The sequence below is a fragment of the Medicago truncatula genome, chromosome 1 (genome assembly GCF_003473485.1).
Source record: "Medicago truncatula cultivar Jemalong A17 chromosome 1, MtrunA17r5.0-ANR, whole genome shotgun sequence".
Taxonomy (NCBI): Eukaryota; Viridiplantae; Streptophyta; class Magnoliopsida; order Fabales; family Fabaceae; genus Medicago; species Medicago truncatula.
The window spans coordinates 48,913,331-48,936,815 of record NC_053042.1 but is presented as its reverse complement, the minus strand read 5'-3'; the positions used below and the strand labels follow the sequence as shown (position 1 = coordinate 48,936,815).

General features: G+C 33.7%; 2 protein-coding genes and 1 long non-coding RNA gene across 4 annotated transcripts; 2 read left to right on the top strand and 1 right to left on the bottom strand.

Annotated features, from left to right (window-relative positions):
- The first annotated feature begins 481 nt into the window (after positions 1–481).
- On the top strand, positions 482–3,860 carry LOC112416170 (uncharacterized). The gene is made up of 5 exons (XR_003006483.2): positions 482–713; positions 822–880; positions 1,450–1,504; positions 2,248–2,917; positions 3,539–3,860. It is a non-coding gene; the product is annotated as an uncharacterized lncRNA (long non-coding RNA).
- Positions 3,861–6,335: 2,475 nt separating this feature from the next.
- LOC11429199 (GDP-mannose transporter GONST3) lies at positions 6,336–11,196 on the bottom strand. Of its 2 annotated transcripts, XR_003006466.2 has the most exons (3): positions 10,972–11,196; positions 7,188–8,364; positions 6,336–6,711 (listed from the first exon to the last, which is right to left on the bottom strand). XR_003006466.2 is itself a non-coding variant. In XM_024769354.2 (2 exons), the coding sequence occupies exon 2, from the start codon at positions 8,362–8,364 to the stop codon at positions 7,243–7,245; it is 1,122 nt and encodes a 373-aa protein (XP_024625122.1). In that variant the 5' UTR covers positions 10,972–11,196; the 3' UTR covers positions 6,944–7,242. The 2 variants fall into 2 exon arrangements, 1 of the variants encoding a protein (XP_024625122.1); XM_024769354.2 differs by lacking the exon at positions 6,336–6,711 and having other exon boundaries at positions 6,944–8,364.
- A 2,420-nt stretch (positions 11,197–13,616) lies between these two features.
- LOC120579339 (uncharacterized) lies at positions 13,617–22,036 on the top strand. The gene is made up of 2 exons (XM_039831302.1): positions 13,617–17,520; positions 20,967–22,036. Exons 1-2 carry the CDS (start codon positions 13,617–13,619, stop codon positions 22,034–22,036), a joined length of 4,974 nt encoding a protein of 1,657 aa, XP_039687236.1.
- The last annotated feature ends 1,449 nt before the right edge of the window (positions 22,037–23,485 follow it).

The following is a 23,485-nucleotide window of genomic DNA, read 5'->3' as shown; positions in this document are numbered from 1 at the left end:
ATATTGGCGTGCAGCAGAGACTTAAAGGCAACTCTAAACAAATAAGTGTGATCCTATATTTAATAAGACAAACTAATACATTGGAATCTTAATCTTAATAATATACAAATGTGAAGACACAAATAGGAAAAAATATTGCTTCAATCCAATGTGTCAAAATTCTAAGCCATCTATAATATATCATCATATTTTATAATCTCATTTTATCATCATTTTTAGTAAGTTGGATCAAAAATATCATTTTCACCCATTTTTAAATTATCAAAATTCACTTTTAACCAACAAAATTTAAATTGCTTAATTTCCCTCCAAAATTCAGACCTATTTTTCAGAAACAAACAAAATCCAATTTGAAATGAGGCCCAACTTATGCTCAGCCCAACCCTCTAACCCATCACTGTTCGAGCTTTTTTCAGAAACATTTAATGCAATAAACATAAAAAAAGGGATGCTTTTCAACAATTTTCCCTGTTATCACGCTCAAAATAAACAGCTTTGCAAGCTATGAGACAAACCCCATAAACACCAAATCAACCCTCAGACAAGTCTCACTCAATTCAAATTCAAATTTTGAATCCTCCCCTCAAACCTCTCACTCTCTCTCTCTACGAATTCATTCATTCTCTCCTCATCCTCTTTTCCGCTCTCCTCTTCCTCTATTCCAATCGCAAACCGCTACCAGGCCGATTTTACTTACGACCAAACACATGAAGGTAATCTGTGTCCATAGATAGTAGTGTTTATGGTTGAAATTTTACTTTTCTTTGTTTTGAGTATCTGATTGATTGAACTTTGTGTTTGTGTTTTTGGGTTTCTTAAAGGAGAAAGGTTGAAGAAGAAGGTTCTGAGAATCAAGAGATGAAGTCAATGATAATATGAGGTAGATTGTTCTCTAATTTATTTTACAAGTGTCATGAAATTAAATTTAAATTTATTGATTATGGGTTATGAATTGTTTGTACCATGTCCAACAATAAAAATAATATCTCTTTTGAACTAGACACATTTATTTTAGGCTAAAATATGGTTTTAGTCCCCGCAAATATGCCTCGTTTTGGTTTTAGTCCCTGGTAAAAAAAAAATTGTTTTTGGTCCCTGCAAAATTTTTTGTTTTTGAAAATAGTTCCTGGAAGGGACTATTTTCAAAAACAAAAAATTTTGCAGGGACCTTTTTTAAAAACAAAATATTTTGCAGGGACCAAAAACTACAAAATTGGTTCAGTTATAATGTGTCACGTATGCAAATCATCACAAAAGTGGGGTCAGAGACTATTTTAAAAAACAAAAAATTTTGCTGGGACCAAAAACAATTTTTTTTTTACCAGGGACTAAAACCAAAACGAGACATATTTGCAGGGACTAAAACCATATTTTAGCCTTTATTTTATATTGATTTTCTTCATCTTTTGATTATTTTTATGAGGTATTATAAAGTTTCGTGTATTGCAGGTTGTATGTTTCAATCATCTTCTGACTTTTTCCTTTGATTTATCCTTTTGTTGAGGTAAAGTGATTTCCTATTTCACAGCTCCATATATGTTCTTATCCTCTTTTAACTTAATGAGCAGATTTTTCATAGCTTATGTTTTTTCTTATATGTTGTTTGGAGTTGATAAATCAGTTTTGATTTATCAAAAACAAAAACAAAAGTTTGAGAGTTGTAGTATGTTTTTCATTTCCTGATTCTTGATATATGTATCTTGATTCTTGAGAGTGTTTTGAAGACATTAGAGTGCAAAATTAATATCATAAGTTACTAAAACATATTTCAAATCATTACAAGTTGAGCTACAAAAATAAAGGTAATGAGTATACTGTTTTGCCTCTTTGGAGTTGTTCATTTACAATGTTTATATATAATTGTCTTATTTTTATAGGATAATAAGAAATGGCATACAACTTATCAAACTCAAATTACTATATATAATTTTTCTTAGACTCATTTTGAAAGTATATAACCAATTAATTCATAAACTTTTCCCCAGTTTGATAAATGTATTGGAAATCTTTAAATTATACTTCTTTTGTCTAATAATGATTTTGTCTCGATGAAATAATTTATTGTCATATTTTGTTTGTATGAACAAGTCTCACTCTCTTTCTTCTTTGTCTTATGATCTTTAAATTTCGCTATCCAATTATGGATTGAATAATCAAAAAGCTTTTTGTCCTGTTTTGGTTTTTCTTCTTTGATTCCTCAGCCAAGTTATATAAACCTTACTTCATGTATTTGTTTTTAAATTGCAGATACAAACTTGGACAACTTTGGTTTCAGTTTTGTGTTTAATTTTCTTTATTGTGAATGATTTTTGTTGGAGGAAATAGTTCGAAAGGATCTCCTAGGAGGAGGCATGTTCCTTCATATGAATCTCCAAGGTCTTTATCTTCATCGGATAACAATTATGAGGTCATAAAAAACAGAGCCCATATCAAGCATAATCACATCCTCAGCGGTGGCCATATCAAACACCTCACCACCAAAAGTGATGGTTGGGGTCTAATTTTGTTTATTAGGGATGTAATTGGTGCTTTCTATTCCTTATTGAGGCTTACTTACAAAGATTATGTAGTTTTTTTGCACATCGTTGCACTAATTGTGCTTAGTGTCTTTTAATCCATATTTTACCTTTTCAAAAAAGAAAAAAGAAAAAAGAAGAGATCAGATAGGAATAATCAATTAAGAAAGAAGATGATAGATATGAATAATCAATTACTATGAAAAAGATGAAAAGTTCAAGAAATGCATCGATAGACACTTATGAGTAAAGGCAAATAGAAACTTTCATGAACTACAAAAATATTAGGACATGAATGATCTTCATTGTCTTTCATCCAAGGGCGGTTGTAAGGCTAGAAAGTAGCTTACGAAATATGTTATCTGCCAAAACCGTTCCTAAGAAGCTTGCAAAATATGCATGTAAGAGTCTATCTTAATTCAACAATGAAGGCTCCGTTTGTGCTCTCTGTTCACTTATTTTTTCTAATATAATTATGCTTATTCATTAAATCAAAGCATTGCTTTACAATTTTGTTTTCTTACTAATGCATTGATTTGGTGAACTCTTCAACGAGATTTATTTTGGTTTTTTATTTTCTACTTTGCCTTTATGCTGATACAAAGTATTTTCAACGTTCCTCTATGGTTTTACTTTTTGTACCTATTATTTAGGATAATTTCTCAATCTACCCAAAAACACAGGAGGGTTACCAAAACCGTACTTCTCTACTTATTTCAAATTATTTAAACAACAAATACTATAACAAGGTGCACCCAATAACAATATGTTATTCACTGTTTTTTTTTTTTTTTTACATAACACCTTGATGATAGTTAAGTTTTTTCCTGTAACATTGTTTTACTCATAATCAAGTGCCGAGGTTAAAGAAAAAGGTGATATGAGTCTCTCATGGATGCTAAATTACCATTTTTATGTTTACTCATTTGTTTGATGTTTATAATTGAAATTGGATTTTACAAATGTTTTATTCACCTTTTATTACAGATAATTTACTTTGTTGTGTTCTTATTACTCTGCAGGTACACAAAGTTGTTGAATTGAAGAGGACTTACCAAATCATCAAGTGGGGAATTTTATGAGTCGCATGAGTTTGCAACTAGAGTTTTGCAAAAGTGGATGGAAGTTCTATTCACCTTTTATTAAGGATAAGTTACTTTGAATTACTGTGATGTGTTCTTAAAAACACGGTATTAGTCCAGTAATATAGTTACAACAAGTCTATGTATAGATTATGAGTAATTTTTAATTTAATTTTTTAAACCAAAATTGTATTGTTCTTATTCATAATTGTATAATTGATTTTGTGTTTCATATCACTGTAAATTTATAAGTCGCTTCTTCAATTATATGATTGAGTTAACTACATATTGAAGAAAATATGCAAAATGAATATAAATTCATGGCCCTGTTTAAATAATAAAAAAAAATGAAAAACACTACACGGGAGACGTGCAAAATCTTCCTATGGACAATGTATTTTCAGTCTTCCACTCTCAATAATATACAAACACTCCGTATTTTGCAATACTAACCTCAAACAAATCAATATTTTTTATACAAGGGTTTAAAGTATTTGATGGTAGTTCAAAATTTTATATTCCCTAAATCAATTATATGATTGAGTTAACTAAATATTGAAGAAAATATGCAAAATAGATATAAATTCATGGCCCTGAATAAATAAATAAAAACAATGTAAAACACTACACAGGAGGCTACAAAATCTTCCTCTGAATAGTGTATTTTCAGTCTTCCACTCTCATTAATAATATACAAACACTCTATTTTTCAATGCTAACCTCAAACAAATCAATATGTCTTATACATGGGGGCTATAAGCATCTGAGGATAGTTTAAAATTTTATATTCCCTAAACATGGGGGGCTATAAGTATACAATTTAAGTCCAAAATTTCATATTCGTCAAACTTGGGGGCTATAGGTATTTAGTTTATGTTTCTATTTATATTGTAGGTATAAATATTGTGATTAACAATTGTATTAATGTTAAAGTCACAAACTCCACTCAATTAAATGTTGTGATTAACAATTGTATTAATGTGTTTATTTGTAGAAAATAACTTATCAGGTATGAATATGTGTATATTTAAGCTTCATGGTCAATTTGAATTATTCAATATACATTAATCACACTGTTTAATTTTGTAAATAACTTTTTTGTGCTCTTGCTTCATCGTTCAGAGTAATAATTTGTTAACACCACAAAAAATATTTGTTCGTCCGTGCGTTGCACGGATGGAAATACTAATATATACATGTGCCCTTAGGGCATTCTTTAGCGATTCCAATATATTAAAATATCAAACATAAGAAGTATCATGTAAGAGAAAGAAAAAAAAATTAGAAGTCATTAAACTTCTTATATATCTTACATCTGTACCATTCACATAAGCATTTATATGCTTTGTTGAAGAAGATTTTTGGTGTAGAGAAACACGCTTCTAACATTTTTTCCAACAAGTGTTTGAAAATTTTGTTGAGGGCTGAACCTTGTTCTTGGTGTTCTTGTTTTTTCTCTCTTTGCAATTCTAAAAATAAAACACATAATAATCAAATAATTTTTTTTATTTGAAAAATCAAATTGATTTGATATTAATAGAGACGTTATAAGAAGGGCAATTTCAAAAATTTATGTTAATAAAGAAGGGTTGTTTTGTAAAAATGTCTTGTCACTCCTATGTTCCTTCTTTATTTGCCCTAAATCTTGTTCCTTCTCTTCGTTCGCGTTTGTTCAACTTTACTATTTTGGCAAAATTATATTTTTAGTTCCTTAACTTAATTTCAGATAACAGTTTGATCCTTTATCTTTTTTTCATTTCAATTTGGTCTTTTTTGTCCATTTTTATATACATTTTTAAGCTTCAAATCTAATATTCTTATGCAAACATAGACGAGGATCATATATTTGAAGATTGAAAGACGATAAGAAAATAAAATCATGAATTTTAAGCTTAAAAATTCATATGAAAATGGACAAAAAGGACCAAATTGAAATGAAAAAAAGATAAAGGACCAAATTGTTACCTGAAATTAAGTTAAGAGACTAAAAGTGTAATTTTGCCTACTATTTTTTACCTTCTCTTCGTTCATGTTCGTTCAATTTTACTATTTTGGCTTAAGTGCAGTTTTGCCCCCCGTATTTTGACTGAATCGGAATTTTACCCCCTAATTTAATGTTTTTCAGAATTTTGACTCCCCTATTTTAAAAATCTGAATTTTACCCCTCCAATTTAATATTTTTCGGGAGTTGGCCGATTTGGCTGTGCTGATGTGGCTTAAACAATATTAATGGATTTTTTTTTTTCGTTTATTCCCTACATTTTATCTTTATTTTCTAGAATTTTTTATGCATTTTTTAAATTTTTTTCGATTTTTTTAAAAAGTTATTTATTTTTTGTAATTAAAAATTATTTAATTTAAATAAATTAATTAGGTGGATAATAAGATACCACCTCCGTCCCTAATTATAAGACTCTTTTGAGAAATTTTTTTGTCCCTTTTTATAAAACTTATTTCCTATTTCCAACTACATTAATTATTTCTTTACATACATGCCCTTATTTATTATACATCTTTTTCTTCAATCAGCAATAAATAACATGTTGAAAACATAAATCAACCCTCTCTCTTAAAGGATAAAATTGTAAAAACAATAGTAATTACAAACATATTTAATACAAATATCCACTATTTTAATTCCCGTTATTTTCAAAAGGACCCTATAATTAGGGACGGAGGTAGTAATATTTTAAAATCCAAATCACCACTGCCACATCAGCAAAAATGCACTCAAATGTGGTGGGGGGGCAAAATTCCAAAAAACATTAAATTGGGGGGGTAAAATTCCAAGTTTTAAAATAGGAGGGGGTAAAATTCCAATTCTGTCAAAATAGGGGAAGCAAAACTGCACTTAAAAGCCTACTATTTTTTACCCAAATCAGTATCTTCTTTCTCTCTCTGCATTGTTTATCTTCCCTTGCTTCAGAGTTGATTAGGATTCACACTATAAAATAGGGTTATGCCTGTTCCTCGTTTTCTCGTTCCTCAATAAGCAAAACACAATCTTCCTTCCCTTCCATCACTTATTTTCTGAATATTGATGAAGATCCCCGGAAACAACCGCTCTTCTAAACTTCTCTACGATGCAGTGAAGTATCTTAAGGCAGTAAAAGCTGCATTTCCACATAACAAGATAAAGTATGATCAGATTTTATAACTTATAATTTTATAAAGCTTCTCCATGCTGCAACTAAGTATAGTTATACACATCCTAAAAAGTATCAGCACTTTTAAACTGTGTCGTGTGATTGGAGAGATAACAATAATCACAGCATCTCAAGCAAGGAAAAAAAAAAAAAACTGAAAATTGGAATAATAAAATGACACAGCTAGAAAGCTTAAATATAAAAAGAACCAATTTGAGAATCATTTTGTCTGTCAAATAAAACTCTATAAAGTAACGCAATCCGAACATACTGGAATAATTTGTTCTATGTTTAGTTTCTTACTTAAAACATAACAGCCAATATAACGTAAACAAAATGCTGCATACTGCAATCTGATGAGCATGACATTCATTGAGATATCATTGGTAAACCAATAATGGATTTGACTGTTGTGAAAAAATGATATAATTTGGATTGGATACCTGTGAAAAATATACTTTTGAGGAAGTATAGAAATTTTGTTACATAAACATAATTTCAATTTCCTTCCCTTGATTTATTAATTTCAGTATCACTAATGTTGGTCTCAGAATTGACTTGCATTTCAAGCAACTTCAGCTGTTCCTCATCTTCTTGTGTAGTTTCCTGTATTGCAGCCTTTGGTTTACTTGTTGATTGCTGATACATAACCCCACCAAGCATACAAATCAAAAGTCCCACTGTACCCACCCACGTCGAGTGCTTATCCCATATCACCAAATTAATCATGACCGTCAACAACTTATTCACTATACCGAGAACAGTAAATCCAGTTGCAGAAATAGCCCTGCGACACGAAAATCCAAAGAAAGAGATCGCGAGACCAAACAAGCATGACAACGCCACAGGCAAAACCACAGGGAACGAATGCCAATCAGACTCATCAGTGATCTCATGTTGTATCTTCTTCAACTCACCCATTATCAACAATTCCAGCGGAAAAAGCAGAAGAGCCTCAATATTATTGTACAACACAAGACCCCAAGTGTTCAATTCAATCGTCGTAACCACATGCTTTATGTAAACAAAATCTATCGTCATACTAACCAAATACGCCACCGCCCACATGTAAGCCGCAAAAGTAAACTGATAATCAGTTGCAACATAAAGCACACTTCCAGCGAATATAGTTCCCAACGAAGCCCACGTCTTCAAAGACGGCCACGGCCGATGCAGAAACACTGACTCCCCTATAGCAACAAAAATTGGAACAGCCGATCGGAACACAATGAAAGTATCTACATTGGCATGTAACAGCAACTCACTGTTAGTAAACAGTGACAGGTAAAAAATCACAGCAGCCGGCAAAAACCTCCACATTGTCATCAAATCAAGCTTGTCATGTTCGACAACCTTGAGCCATCCACATAGCAAAACTCCGGCAGCACTGGTGAAGTACTGTAACGCAGTAAGCGCACCCGGGTAAGGAAATTTCATGATAGCCCATTTGTTGATAATTGACAGCAAAGATGCAGATAAACAGTAACCAGCAGCAACGCCATACACTGAAATATTATGAACAATTGAAGTGTACCAATTTCCAGCAACACTATCATTCTCATTCACATTCATATTCAAATTCTTCACGTTACTAGTAGGGTTTTTTTCAACTTTTGACATCTGAACAAAAAGCAAAATTATTCACCATTATTAATCTAAAATCTACTTAACAAATAATTCACCTTAAAGAGTCTAAACGGCGAAATTACACACACTGAGAAGTCGAGAACTATGAATTCGCGCCCCAGTATATCAAATGTTTCTACGGTTTTTTATCATCTTAGTTGTACTTACAAGACTCGGTTAATCCATACATCAACTATTTCAAGCATAAACCAAGTCCGGTAACTACAAGTTACAGTTCAGATGGTAAAAGACTACAGAGACATTTAATTTGCTCGAGCGTGGATTTAAACCCACAATTCCTCACTACTCAGAGTGTGTGTGAACAAAAATTCTATAATAGGTTTCATGTTCAATAGGTTTTTTGAGCACATTGGTGGGAACAATATGCCTGCCTATAATCAACAAGTAAAAAAATATGAAAACCTTCAAAGATAAGAACTTTGAAATTGCATTGGAAGAACTTATTTACAATTTAGTTGAGTTTATCGTAAGGTTTAAAAGCTTGTGTAAGTGTTTGTATAGCTTATGATTTTCCAGTGTATTTAAATAAATTTTCAAGAAAATTTATGAAAACAAAATAGCTTACAACCTATATGAGAAAAGTTGAACTACACACTCTATTTCATTTTATAAAGAAAATTATACATAAACACTTAACTGATAAACATTTAATCAAAATATGTTAAATTAAGTTGTTTGTCCAAATATATAGAAACATTCAAGAAATGAATGGCAACAACATTGTTCCAATAAACAATAAACAATAAAAACACAAAGCAACCTTCCATGTCATTAAAAACGAAACCATCTACAAAAAATTAATATAAAGTAAAATAAAACAAGGAAATTTAAATAATTTGAAATCTATTATTATGAAGATGCAGTTTCACATCCTTGCCATGATGGGTATAATTACGATCGAGAGTACATTTTGTGATTCTGCTAGATTGAAGAGCGTAACTACTGCAGTAGCTCAGACTCATCTCAATTTTCAATCAGATAATAATAATAACTGTTAGTTAATTAGTTATTAAATTTTGAAATGAAATGAAAGTTTGACAGGAGTGAGTGTCTTTTCTTCTAACTGTCGGGAATCGGAACACGGAACAGAACCGAAGAAGGGAATGCATAGAATATAATATGGTTGTAAATGTATTCAGGATTTCAAACAGGCTAATTAAATTCAATAACCTAGAGGACTAAAGTGTAGAAACCCTAATGATGATAATAATTCAACAATCCCAAGGAGGAAACCAAATTCGGACAAGATAAAAGCTAATAGTGATACCAACCAATTTGGGTCAAGAAGAAGAAGGTACTTGGGGAGTGGGTGCCTGCTCGCAGAAGGTGAAGCTCTCACATCACCAACTACAATTCGAAGGGATTTGACGATCCCATGCAAGCAGAGGCTCTCTCTTTATAGATTTTTGTTTAAGAGGAGTAGAACTTGAATTTGATTGTGTAAGCTTGGTCAAAAGGGTGAATAAGAAGTTGAGTTCTAGGTTTTATGGAACTTAGATATTGTTGGAAAATTAGTCCAATTGCTTGTTTATAAACTAAAGTTCAACACTTAAGAATATTTGCACATTCAAGCCTCATCATTGCAGATCACAACACTTACGAATATACAATACATAATAATAAGATTGCAAACTGACGCATACCACTTTGCATATGGAAAATCAAAACTCAAATTCAACACTAAAGAATATCATTAAAAAAGGAAACCCTAGAAAATGAGAAATTGAAACAAAAAAGAATACCTTTATGGTGGATCTGTAAAATTAGAGGTTCTAGATGAGAAATCTTAAAAAACTTGGCTCGCAAAAAGGCATTTTGCATTAGATATATGACTTTTCAAGTGTTGCAAATGGTTTACTAATTTTTATTTTTATAATTTTATAAAATTACCAACAAAAATTCACAATTTTGAAGAATATAACAAAATCCACAAATTACAACAAAAAAACCCTAAAATTACAAAACTTCTAAATCAAAAAACCATAGATTCATTACATACCTGCAGGGGTGGATCTAGATATTAGTGTGACTAGAATTTCAAAGAAACTGATGCAAATATATGCAAATTATACTAAACTTTAAGTGATTTTCTCTTTCTGTGACTTATAGCATTGTCATTAGGGAAGAGGTTTATGCAATATTGTTTATACAGGCGGTGCTATCAGTGTGAATGTTGAGATGAAAGCCAATGCAATACATAGTATTTTAGTAACAACATTAATTCCTTGCAGAAATGAAGGCTGCATTTTGTAAACTATATTTAGTGATGCTATCAACAAATCTAGATATCTCTTTGGACATGTTCAAGGCATATATGGATACTTTGATGAAAGATTAACATGTTATTAAGCTATTAGAAAGATTTCTCTTGGAAAAATGTTATTGTTATCTTGTTCTCAACATCTATAACTTGTATTCTCGTGTTCTCCTGGCTCTGGTTTCAACTGAAAAAGTAACTCATTCTTATAACAGCTCGTTCGTAACAAAATTCCAATTCTAATCATAGCAAAATTTCATTTCCAATTCTAATTCCCAATTCTGAAACCCTAAAACAGGCAATTGGAGAATGAATTGGCTTACCTTAGTTAGAGTGAGTGAGAACTGAGATTAGCAAGTAGCAAGAGAGAGAGAGAGAGAGAGAGAGAGAGAGAGAGTGATCAGACTGGTGGAGATGCGACGCCAGAGAAACTGAAAACTGCAGAGAGAGAGAGTGAGTCGCGATACAGAGTGAGACTGGTGAGAAGAGAACTGGGTTTTATGTGTTTTTGACAAGAATCGAGGAGAAGAAGAGAGAACGCATGCGTTGATTGATTGTAATAAAAATTAAAAATTAAAAATGGGGCAATAATCTTGTGTGGCTATAGCCACACAACCATACGGTGGGTCCTCTTCTGCATACCTTACAGCCACACAAATTGTCCTTCATCCATCGTCTTACGCCTCGTCAAACTTGAGGGTTAATAATCTTCTTTATTTTTGTACATTTTTAACAGCTTTATTAATTTATTAATTTCTTCAAGTAGTCTAGTTACTAGAATTCATCTCTCTCAAGTTCAAACTCTAGCTCATGCATATAACAATGCATATCCCTATCAACTCAACTATGACCACGAGGATTAAAAAGTCTTTAATCTACTAATAAGAATGATCATATACCTTATCAAAAAAAGAGTGATCATATACTTTAACATTAGTAAACTTTCCACCTTGTTATAACAAACATTACAAATTATCTTAGATGTGATGACTATATTTCTTTAATAACCATGTCAACATCCAATGAAATAAGATTTTTAATCCGCGTTGAAAAATGAAAAATTATAAATCTATGCCTAATGTATCAAATGTCTCTGCAATCTTTTATTATTCAAAACATTGCACTCTTTGCAAGGTACTTGTACTGACAGACTTAATTGTACTTCCTATCTCAACATTGCACTCTTAATAGAAATTAAAAATAAAAACGGGGTTGACATTTCACTGATCAATTCTCAGTTATTATTTTTAATTTATATTCAATCATGGAAGAATAAGGAATTAGCTTTTATGATCCACTCAAAAAATCAGCAAATCAAGCTCTTCCTTACATGTTTAAATAGCAACACTCAGAAGAGGATCAATCACTATCATATGCCTTACAACTATAGACTTTTAATTATCCTCTTTATCCTGATCACAAGTTCTGTCACCACAAACATGTCACCAAATACCTCCCACAATGAATCCAATGCTCACTCTCAGCCTGAACAAAGCCAAACCAACACTGATTTACATGACTGCTGTCTGGTTGGGAGATGGCTTAGTAACAAACCTATCCGATTCCATGCTACCCGAAACAGACTTGCACATCTCTGGCAGCCTGACAAAAAAATGGATGCAACCTTAACTGAGAATAACAGATTCCTTTTCCAGTTCTTCGATCAGGGAGATATGGAAAGAGTCTTACACACGGGACCCTGGCATTTTGACAATTACCCTATGCTGCTACGCAAGCTCGAATTTGGTGAAAATCCACTTACTATGCCTATTGACATGATGGACATATGGATTCAAGCTCATAACCTCCCATTTGGATTTATGACTGAATCAATGGGTCATCTCTTGGGAAACCATGTTGGAAAATTGCTGAAATATGATTTTAACAACAATTATGGTACATGGCGTAAATACATGCGCCTTAGAGTTACCATGAATGTCAATGGACCGCTGAAGCAGTGTTTGGAATTTGAAAGGGAAGGTGCTGATCCAGTGACCGTGGTTTTTAAGTACGAAAACCTTGGCAATTTCTGCTACATTTGTGGATTGCTAGGCCACACTGATGCTTTTTGCCCTAAAAGGTTTAAAGCAGGATTTATTGAAGGACCAAAGAAGTGGGGACCAAGTCTTAAAGCTGAATTTCAAGGTCCTCAAGAAGGAGGAGTGTTCACAAACCCTTGGCTGCGAAGACAAGAGACAGGTGCACAGAGGCAGAAAGGTGGGGAGTGCCCAGCTTGCAGTAAGATCCATAGTCGAGTCGGAAAAGTCAAGATTGGTAGAAACCCTGTCACAAAGGAGCTGATATTTGCAAAATACATTGGGGCACAAAACAACAGCAATGAATGGTTTACTTTTGACCCTTTTAGTGCAGATTTCAATGCTTGGCCAGTCGTGGAAGTCGCAGCTGCTGCACCAGGCCCAAACATACTTCAATTAGCAGAAACAGGAGAATCTTCTGAAGTGCATGCTGAACAGGAAGGGGATGAAGCCAGAATTGCAAGGTTGGTGCAGGAAGCAAGACAGAAGAACCCAATACAAAATATGGAAACTCTTGTTCTTCTGCAACAACAAAATACTCAGTTTCCTGCCAGCTTAATTAACTCTCAACCTATGGGGCAGCTAAGGATGACTACTGCGCTGCCACTCAAATTAAGCACAAAAGATGATGGTTTAAAACAGCTGAAGCGAAGCCGGGTGGATGATTCAGGTGCTGAAATGGAAGTCTCTGATGTTGATACTGTTCAGACAAACATAGGCTCTCTAGCAATAGATAGTGAGGAAATTGTAATGAGAGATAATTGTCTGTTTGAAAGCGATAATGTAATGGCGGAGCCTGGTCACCAGGCCCGCCAAGGAAAATGAGTTTTATCGTATGGAACTGTCGGGGCCTGGGCAGCCCGAGTACAGTTCCCACTCTTAAGTACCTGGTCCGAACATACAAACCGGAAGGAATTTTTCTGTCTGAAACAATGGCAGCTTTAAATAAAATTGAAGAATTGAAGTATATTCTGTCTTTTGATTCTTGCTTTACGGTTGATAGAATTGGTAGGGGAGGAGGTTTGGCTTTTCTTTGGAAAAATTCTGCTAACTGTACTATTACAAATTTCTCTCAAAATCACATTGATGTTGAAGTGGACGATTTGTTGATCGGGAAATGGCGATTGACTGGTTTTTACGGGATGCCGGAAAATGGAAGAAGAAAAGAATCTTGGGCTTTCTTAAAGAATTTAGCAAGAACTTCTTCTTTACCATGGTGTGTTATTGGAGATTTCAACGACATTCTGTCATCTGAAGAGAAGAAAGGTAGGTCAGAGAGAGCGCCTTGGCTGATCCGTGGTTTCAGGCAAGCAGTATTGGACGCGGGTCTGTTTGACTTACACATGACTGGTTACGCCTTCACTTGGTTCAAAAGCCTCGGCACCGCCAGAGCTGTTGAAGAGAAGTTAGACAGAGCACTTGTAAATTCTGATTGGTGTAACATGTTCCCAAACGCAGGTGTTGAATGCCTTTCGACGACATCTTCTGATCATTACCCATTGTGGCTCACGTGCAAACCGGTTACTGCTGTCAACAGAAATCCACATCGCTTTAAGTTTGAAAATGCGTGGCTTGCTGAACCTGATTTTAAACAACAAGTGCAGCAACGTTGGAAGCTCTATCCTGAAGAAGGTATCACGCAAAAATTGAGTTATTGCGCTGAAGACCTGACTGATTGGAGTCGTAATAACAACAATTTTCGCCGTGACATCAGTAAAGTTCAAAAGAAAATAGAAAAGCTTCGAACTCATGTGACAGCGGCAAATGTCAGCTATTTTAATTCTCTCAAAAATAAGTTGGACAAGCTACTTGTACAGGATGATCTTTTTTGGAAGCAAAGGGCAAAAACATTTTGGTATAAAGAAGGGGATTTAAATACCAAGTTCTTCCATGCAGCAGCTACCTCACGCAGAAAAGTGAACCGCATTGAACACCTCGAAAATTCAAATGGCACCGTTTGTCGAAAAGAGGATGAACTACAAAATATTGCCCGTAATTATTTCTCGCATTTGTTCACTAAACTCTCAAGCACTCGTGCAGATGTAATTTCCAAAGTAGCTACTTCCATCTCTGATGATGATAATTGTTTCTTAACTGCGGCATTTACACTGGAAGAATTCAAAACTGCGGCGTTCTCTATGCAAGCGGACAAATGCCCAGGACCAGATGGGTTTAATCCCGGCTTCTATCAAAATTTTTGGAACATGTGTGGCAGCGAAATTCACAAAGCAGGATGTGAATGGCTTGAAAATGGTGTGTTCCCTCCACATTTGAACTCTACAAACATTGCTTTAATCCCAAAGGGTGATGCTCAGACAACCATGAAAGATTGGCGACCCATTGCTTTATGTAATGTAGTCTACAAGATGGTGGCTAAAGTCCTTGCTAACAGACTCAAAAATGTCCTTGACAAATGCATATCTACATCTCAGTCTGCTTTTGTTCCAGGAAGATCAATCCTTGATAACGCACTTGTGGCTATTGAATTAATTCATTACATGAAGGCAAAAACTAAAGGGTCCCAAGGTGATGTTGCTCTCAAGTTAGACATCAGCAAAGCTTATGACAGATTAGATTGGGAGTATCTCCGTGATATAATGATTCAGATGAGATTTTCAGAGAAGTGGATTCGATGGATTATGCTTTGTGTTGAGACCGTCGATTACACAGTTTTGGTCAATGGTGTACAAGTTGGACCTCTCATTCCGGGTCGTGGTATTCGGCAAGGTGACCCGCTATCACCTTATCTTTTCATTCTCTGTGCTGAAGGATTATCTGCTCTCATTAGGGATGCTGAGAGACGAGGTGTCATTACGGGTACTCGTATTTGCACAAGTGCTCCAGCTATTTCACACCTTCTTTTTGCAGATGATTGTTTCCTCTTTTTCAGAGCTTCTGAACAGGAAGCATCGGTAATGAAGAATATTCTAACTACTTATGAAGCTGCTTCCGGTCAAGCGATCAATTTGCAAAAATCAGAAATGTATTGCAGTAGGAACACTCCCACAGAGTGCCAGAATCGTATCGCAACAACTCTCGGGGTGAAGCAAGTTTTGGGAACAGGAAAGTATCTCGGTCTTCCATCAATGATAGGAAGGAGCAAAAAAGCAACCTTCAAATTTGTTAAAGATCGGATCTGGAATAGAATTAACTCTTGGAGCAGCAGGTGTTTATCGCAAGCAGGGAGGGAGATTCTTATCAAATCTGTACTGCAATCTATACCCTCATACGTCATGAGCATTTTCCTTCTACCGAGCACTTTCATTGGTGAAATTGAGAAGATGCTTAACGCCTTCTGGTGGGGTCACAACTCTGCAAATTCACGAGGCATGCATTGGTTATCTTGGGAACGCCTCTCTGTTCCTAAAACTTTTGGAGGTATGGGTTTCAAAAGTCTCCGAGCTTTTAATTTGGCCATGATCGGAAAGCAGGCCTGGAAGTTGATAAGCAACCCGGATTCTTTGATCACTAAATTACTCAAAGCTAAATATTTTCCGCATAGTGACTATTTTAGTGCTTCTATAGGACACAACCCAAGTTATGTCTGGAGAAGCTTGTGGTCTGTTAGAGATTATCTTAAGCATGGTTTAAAGTGGAGTATTGGAACGGGAGAAACCATCTCAGTGTGGAATCAACCGTGGTTAAAAGATCCGCTTTGTCTTCAGCCTGTTACAGAAGTGCAGATCATGTGGGATGCTCTTACTGTTGGTCATCTTTTCAAGCCAAACACAAAGGAGTGGAATGAGAATTTTATCCGGTATGTGTTTAATGCTGAAACATCGAATCAGATTCTACAAACTCCCCTTTTACAATCAGTTCAAGTAGATAAAGCAACTTGGAGATTTGAAAAGAATGGCTTGTACTCGGTACGCAGCGCATATCGAGAGATTATCAATAGAAACGATGTTCTGCTCCAGCATAGGGTTCCAGGGAAATGGAATATAATTTGGAACCTTAAACTCCCACCGAAGATTAAGAATTTTTTGTGGCGTGTATGTCGAAATTGCTTACCAACTCGTATGCGGTTGATCTCAAAAGGAGTTCAGTGCCCCCCAACTTGTGCCATATGCAACAATCATGAGGAAGATGGGAAACATCTGTTTTTTGCGTGTAGTAAGAGTGTTGGGTGTTGGCAGCGACTGGGTTTTTGGCCTTCAATTCAGCAGATTTGGTCTCATAACGCCTTTTGTGCTGATATAATTTTTTCTTTACTCCAACAGCTAGACATCGCTCATCAGCAGATTTTTGCGGTTACCCTTTGGAGCTTATGGAGACACAGGAACAATAAAGTGTGGAATAATATCGTAGAAACAACAGAGGAGATTGGTGACCGAGCGGTGGCTTTCCTAAATAGTTGGAAGGCCGCGCAAGAGACAAGGATTCGTAGCTCACCAGCAAACCCGCATTTCGACATAAGTAAGTGGTCAAAACCAAGTGTTGGGAGATTCAAGTGCAATGTTGATGCTGCCTTTTCTGCTTCTCTCCATAGAGTAGGCTTTGGAGCTTGCATTCGAGATGCAAATGGAAATCATGTTATAAGCCGTACTGAGTGTTTCACACCTTTACTTGATGTGGAAATGGGAGAAGCTATAGGACTCCTACATGCTATGCGATGGGCGAAAGACCTAAATTTAGTAAATATGGATTTTGAAACAGACTCAAAAGTGGTGGTAGAGAATATCTATAAGGGGGATGGTGTCTCAGATTTCATGGCCATAATACACGATTGTAGACATCTTTTAATGACTGATTTAGCGAACTCTGATGTGAAGTTCATTAGGAGACAAGCCAATAGTGCTGCTCATAATCTAGCTAGGGAAGCACTAAATCATGCTAGTTTCCATTATCATCTTAATATTCCACATTGTATTCATACTTTAATTAATAATGAAAAGCTATAAGCTTCTTTCCGTCAAAAAAAAAAAAAAAAAAAAGTTGTACTTACGAGACTCAAGGACGGATTCAAAAATTTTGAGTTGTAAGGGCAGAGTATATAAATTTTATAGCATTAAATGTACATTTTTCTTTTTAAAACAGACATCATAATTTTTTTTAAAGAAAGAAAGACATCATAATTGTTGTCTGCAACTTTTATATCTTAAAATTAGTTTTCTCATTTTCAATTTTATTAAAAACCTCTCTATATATAGTTAAATAAGCAATAATTTAATCATTCATTTCTCTTCTGATTTCGTGTTCAATTCTTAATAATATTTATTGTAGAGAAAACGTTTTCAACGACTGTAGTTACCACATCTAATATATAATTAAGTCCCAAAACAAATATATTAATAATTATACGACAAGTTTTCTCATCTACACTAACTTTATATATTGATGACTATGCATATCTATAACATGTTACTATGTATATATGATATTACAAAGATAATTTTTTAGTTAAGTAATATCACAAGACTCTCAATGTGCAATACATACGGCTGTCCCTGACTCGGGTAATCCATACATTATATCTTCCAAGAATAAACTTAGGAGGTGTATTGGATTAGGATTTTAAAAGATTATTTTAATAAAAAAAGTTTTTAAGATTTTAAAAGACTATATGAGATTATATTGATTTTATGAGATTTTAAAAGACTTTTTATGTAAAATACATTATACACTCAAGATGATTTATCACACTGACTTTCAAGGATTTCAAAGGATTTTATGGGATTTTAAAATTTCAAAGGATTCAGTAAATTTTAGGGAAAAAAGAACAAACTTACAAGCGTGAATGATAAAAATAACGAACAAATAAATTCTAGCGTTTGAATAAAGAAAAATAAAATCAATAAAAAATTCTTTTACTATTGATTTTAAAATTTTAAGAATTTTATGGATTTTATAAGATTTTAAGGGACTAAAAAACACTCAAACACATTATTCTCAATACACATTTTTTATTTGTTAAAAATGTTATTTCCACAAAATTCAATTGTACATATTTAAAATTATGTCAGCACTTACAAATCTTTCAAAAAAATATATTGTGTCAGCCCTTACAAATCGGTCAAGGTTACACGAGTTTACCGAGTGTTAACTCAGTCAAACTCGTCAAACCTTCCGATTTTACCAGAAACCGAGTTTACCTCAGAGTTAACACAATTTTTGTACCTAAAAACGTAAACTCGATAATCTCGGAGAGTTAACACTCGATTTGCGGAACATTGATTACAACATACTCTCTATCATAATATTCTCAATACAATTTTTTATTTTTTTATGAGATAGAGAGAGGGAGAGAGGGGGGATGAGAGATGAGAGAGAGATAGAGAGAGAGAGAGAGAGAGAGAGAGAGAGAAACAGAGAGAAAGGAGAGAATGGGGAGGGGGAGGGGAGAAGAAACAGATAATAACTTTTAAAAGAAAAACAATCTCAAAAAATCTCATCTTTTTATAAAAGATTTTTTCTTGTTAAAATTACACTACAAAATCTCACAAAATCCAATTTATTAAACATCCTTCGAAATTTAAATAATTTTGAATACCACGAGATTTTTTTTAAGTGATGAAAAGTCTTGATTGAATACCTCAAGACTTTTTAAAATGACAAAGAGTTTTGATTGAATACAACAAGATTTTTTTTAAGTTGCAAAAAGTCTTTATTGAATACCACAATATTTTTTCATAATTAAAAAGTCTTTTAAAATCCCATAGAATCTTAATCCAATACATCCCCTAATCTGATAACTACAATTTACATCTCCTGTGGTAAAAGTCTTGAGACACGTTTAATTTGCTTAAGAGCGGATTTAAACCTGCAATTTTCACACTTCACAAATTGTGTGTAGTTTTATCATCAAACTCTTTAGAGCAAAAAATCTATAAAAACATATCTAATTTTTGTGACAGAAGGTTGTGCGTTTTGATACCGTTGAAGAAACCATAAGAGTTGGCTTCTTTCAACAACAAAAAAAAAAAAACAAGAGAAATGATATTTGTACAACCACTTTTTGACAACTTTCTCTCTCATACTCACATTATCCTTTTATTCTCTCTCTTCCTTTTTCTATCTCCATTGTTTTTAACCAATGAAAAGAGAGAAAAAAAAAAAGTTATCACCAAAAGTTGTATGAAATGGTTGTTCAAATATCACTCCTCAAAAAACAATAAGAGTGCGTTTCTTTCAAAAAAAAATAAAACCATAAGAGTGCGTTGCAGAGCTTAAAGCAAAATTACGTGTTAGTTTGGTGTCTGATTTTTTTTTTTAACTTTGATTTGTTTTTTTTTTGTGACAAAAATAATAAAACTTTGATTTGTTATTGGGTTTGGTTCTTGTTTGATAATATTAGCATGCTTTTTTAAAAAGATGTTTGGGGTTTGAACCTCGACCCCTGCATATAATATGCAATATCCCTACCAACTGAACTAAGTTAACGGGGATTATAAGTTTTGGTTTTGCCCGTCATAATATTTTTCGTTTGATTGATTTTTTTTCTCTTCTTTTTTTAATCAATTTGCGCTAATTTTATTTGGATAAACAATTTAACTAAGTGTTTTTTGGTTACAACAATTTAACTAAGTGTATAAAAAAAAATTAACTAAGTGTTTCCCCTAAAATAATTTGTTTACCGGTCTTTATACAAGTGTTTTATTATAATGTTTCAAACAGTTTTACAAATGTTTATACTAATAGATAAATTAAAAAAAAAATTAAAAAAATCAATACAACACACTCTAGCAATTTACGTTGCAATGTAACAAAAAAAAATACGTTGCAATCTCCATTAATCTTCTCTAGTTGTTCTTTGTTCTTACCTCAGTATATTTTTTTTTTAGGGAAGTTCTTACCTTAGTGTTCTCGCCCTTATAAAAGCATGTTGGTGGGCGTCAATGTCTCTGATTCCTGGTTGAATGAGGTTGCCCCTGTCCTCCATTTTCGAGTGGGGAAAGTGTTGTTTGTGTATTTGGGTCTCTCTATTGGTGGTGATCCGTGTCGATTGATTTTTTGGGAACCTCTTATGCGTAGCATTAAATCGAGACTGTCAGGTTTCAATAGTCGGTTATCGTTTGGTGGCCGGTTGGTTCTCCTTAAGTCTGTCTTGACCTCTCTTCCTGTCTATGCTCTTTCCTTCTTCAAGGCTCCGTCAGGTATAATTTCTTCCCTTGATTCTATTTTTTCTAAAATTTTTTGGGGGGGTTGTGAGGTGCATAGGAAACTCTCTTGGGTTAGTTGGACCACTATTTGTTCGCGGCGGAAGTTTGGAGGTTTGGGGGTGCAGAGGTTGAGGGAGTTTAATATTGCATTGTTAGGTAAATGGTGTTGGCGGCTGTTGATAGAGAGGAGTAGTTTATGGTATAGGATTTTGGTGGCGAGATATGATGAGGAGGATGGGAGGTTGGAGGTTGGGGGCCGGAGTGGTTATGCGTGGTGGCGAGAAATCGCTAACATTTGGGATAGGGTGGAGGTTTCTGGTGGTGGTTGGTTTCAGGAGGGAATGTCTTATATGGTGGGGGACGGTGTATATACTTTATTTTGGCGTGATGTGTGGGTTGGTGATGTCCTGTTTTGTGTGCGTTTCAGGCGCCTTTTTGACATTACTTTAGATAAGTCTTGTTCGATTGCGCATATGTTCTCTAGTGGGTGGGGCGTTGGGGGAGAGGGTTGGAGATGGAGGCGGAGGTTGTGGGTGTGGGAGGAGGAGATGATGGGGGAGTGTATTATTTTACTTCGTCATGTTTCTTTGCAGTCTAATGAGAAAGATACATGGAGATGGGCACTGGATCATTCTGCAGGTTATACAGTCAGGAGTGCCTATCATTTGTTGACTTCTCAGGATAGCCCTCAGGTGGATGGTGCTGATGCTTTGGTTTGGCACAACCATGTTCCGCTTAAGGTCTCTATTTTTGCTTGGAGGTTGCTGAAGAACCGTTTGCCTTTAAGGCAAAATTTGGTGCATCGTGGTATCCTTCCAGCCACTGTTGCGGGCTATTTGTTAGGGTGCGACGCTTTGAAGTCTTCTCAGCATTTATTCATCTCTTGTGATTATTATGGTTGTTTGTGGTCTCGGGTTCGGTCTTGGCTTGGTGTCTCAGGTCCAGATCCCTTATTGGTTTCAGAGCACTTCTTTCAGTTTACTCATTCAGCAGGAGGGGTGCGGGCTCGACGCTCTCTTTTGCAGCTTGTTTGGTTACTTTATGCGTGGATCATTTGGAATGATCGGAATCAAAGGTTGTTTACTAATATAAGTAGTTCTATTGATCAGTTGTTGGATAAAGTGAAGCGACACTCTTTGTGTTGGCTAAAAGCTAGTAATATCGTTTTTGTTTTCGGTTATGATCTGTGGTGGTCAAGGCTTTGGATTGTTTGGGTCTGGCCTAAGTTTTTGTTGAACTTTGTATATCTGTAATTTTTTGGACTCTCCTTAGTACACCTTGTACTACGGAGAGTTTTCGGTTTGTTAATATATATGTTTCATTTTTGTTTGTTCAAAAAAAGTTTTATTTTTTATAGCATAACTTTTTAATGATAGTGCACATTCACATAAGAGCAACTTAAATGCTTTTTTTTTTTTGAAGGAAGCAACTTAAATGCTAACTAGTACCACCATTTTTAGTAAAAAAAAGAACTATTACCTTTTTCATTACTTATGAAATCAAAATTAGGATTTTTTCAGTCTAAAAATTAGAATTTTTTAATTAAAAACTGTAGATTTTAGGACCATAAACAATGATTTAATTCTTTTTTTTTGAAGAAAATTATTTAATTTATTTTACTTCGCCATGTAAATAATTTTTACATTATCAATCATAACCGTTAGATTATAAAAAAATTGACTTTAACGATAAATATTTTATAAAAAAATTGACTTTAACGATAAATATTTTTTAAGCTAGACACATCAATGACAATGTAAATTTCTTTATATTCACAATGTAACAAAAACTAAAAGCTACTCCCTTCGTTCCAAACTGTATGTCGCTTTGGAAAAAAAATTTGTCTTAAATTATGTCGTTTTATAATCTCAATGAAATATTAATGTTACTTTTCCTATTATATCCTTAACTATTAATTACTCTCTCTTATTTCAATTATTTCATTTATCTTTTCCATACCATTTATTAAGGATAATTTTGTAAAACAACTCATAATTTCTCTTCCCCACACAATATTAATTACATTTCTTAATACGTGTGAAATAACCAAAACGTCATACAATTTGAGACGGAGGAAGTATTTATATACTAATTTTAAATTCATTACTTTGTTAATTAATCCGAAGTGATTTTTGAAGTTTCACGTGTTTAACAACTTTTTTCAATCTACAGTAATAAGTTACATCGTTGTTAATATGTTTTATTATATGCTAAATGTCATATGTTTGAATCATATTTTTCTTCAAGAGTTGTAAATTTAGTGGTTAGTGATCACTATTATTAATAAAAAATTCCTTTGTCAAATTTTGATTAAAAAAAAAAAAAAACTCATCTTATAAGAGCATAGGGTCTGTTAGGATATTAAGACAAGGAATTAGTGTAAATTCCAATTTTAGTTTGTTAATATGATGTAGTTTCTTTGTTATTTAGGATCTTATCTTCTTATGTTAGTAATATTTTGGGATAATGAAATCTTTTAGGAGACTGAATGAATCTTATATTTTTTTTTATCAGATAATTTAATGGCTATAATTAACTTTATAAAATGAATATGTGAAGTGTCTGGGGTTCCAACTCTTGAACGAATATTATGCATAAAAAGGATTTAGTCAGAATCACAATACTTTAGTAAAACATACTACTTAAATTAGTGGTAGTAATTTTCCTGGTAATTAAGTGATAAGTTCCTAATTTAAAATAAA

What these genes read in the sequence shown, in the direction of transcription:
- LOC11429199 (XM_024769354.2), bottom strand. Translation starts at nt 8,364, where the DNA reads ATGTCAAAAGTTGAAAAAAACCCTACTAGTAACGTGAAGAATTTGAAT.
- LOC120579339 (XM_039831302.1), top strand. Translation starts at nt 13,617, where the DNA reads ATGGCAGCTTTAAATAAAATTGAAGAATTGAAGTATATTCTGTCTTTT. An exon ending in GGAAGCACTAAATCATGCTA is followed by an intron (nt 17,521 to 20,966) that starts GTTTCCATTATC and finishes GGCTGTTGATAG; the next exon opens with AGAGGAGTAGTTTATGGTAT.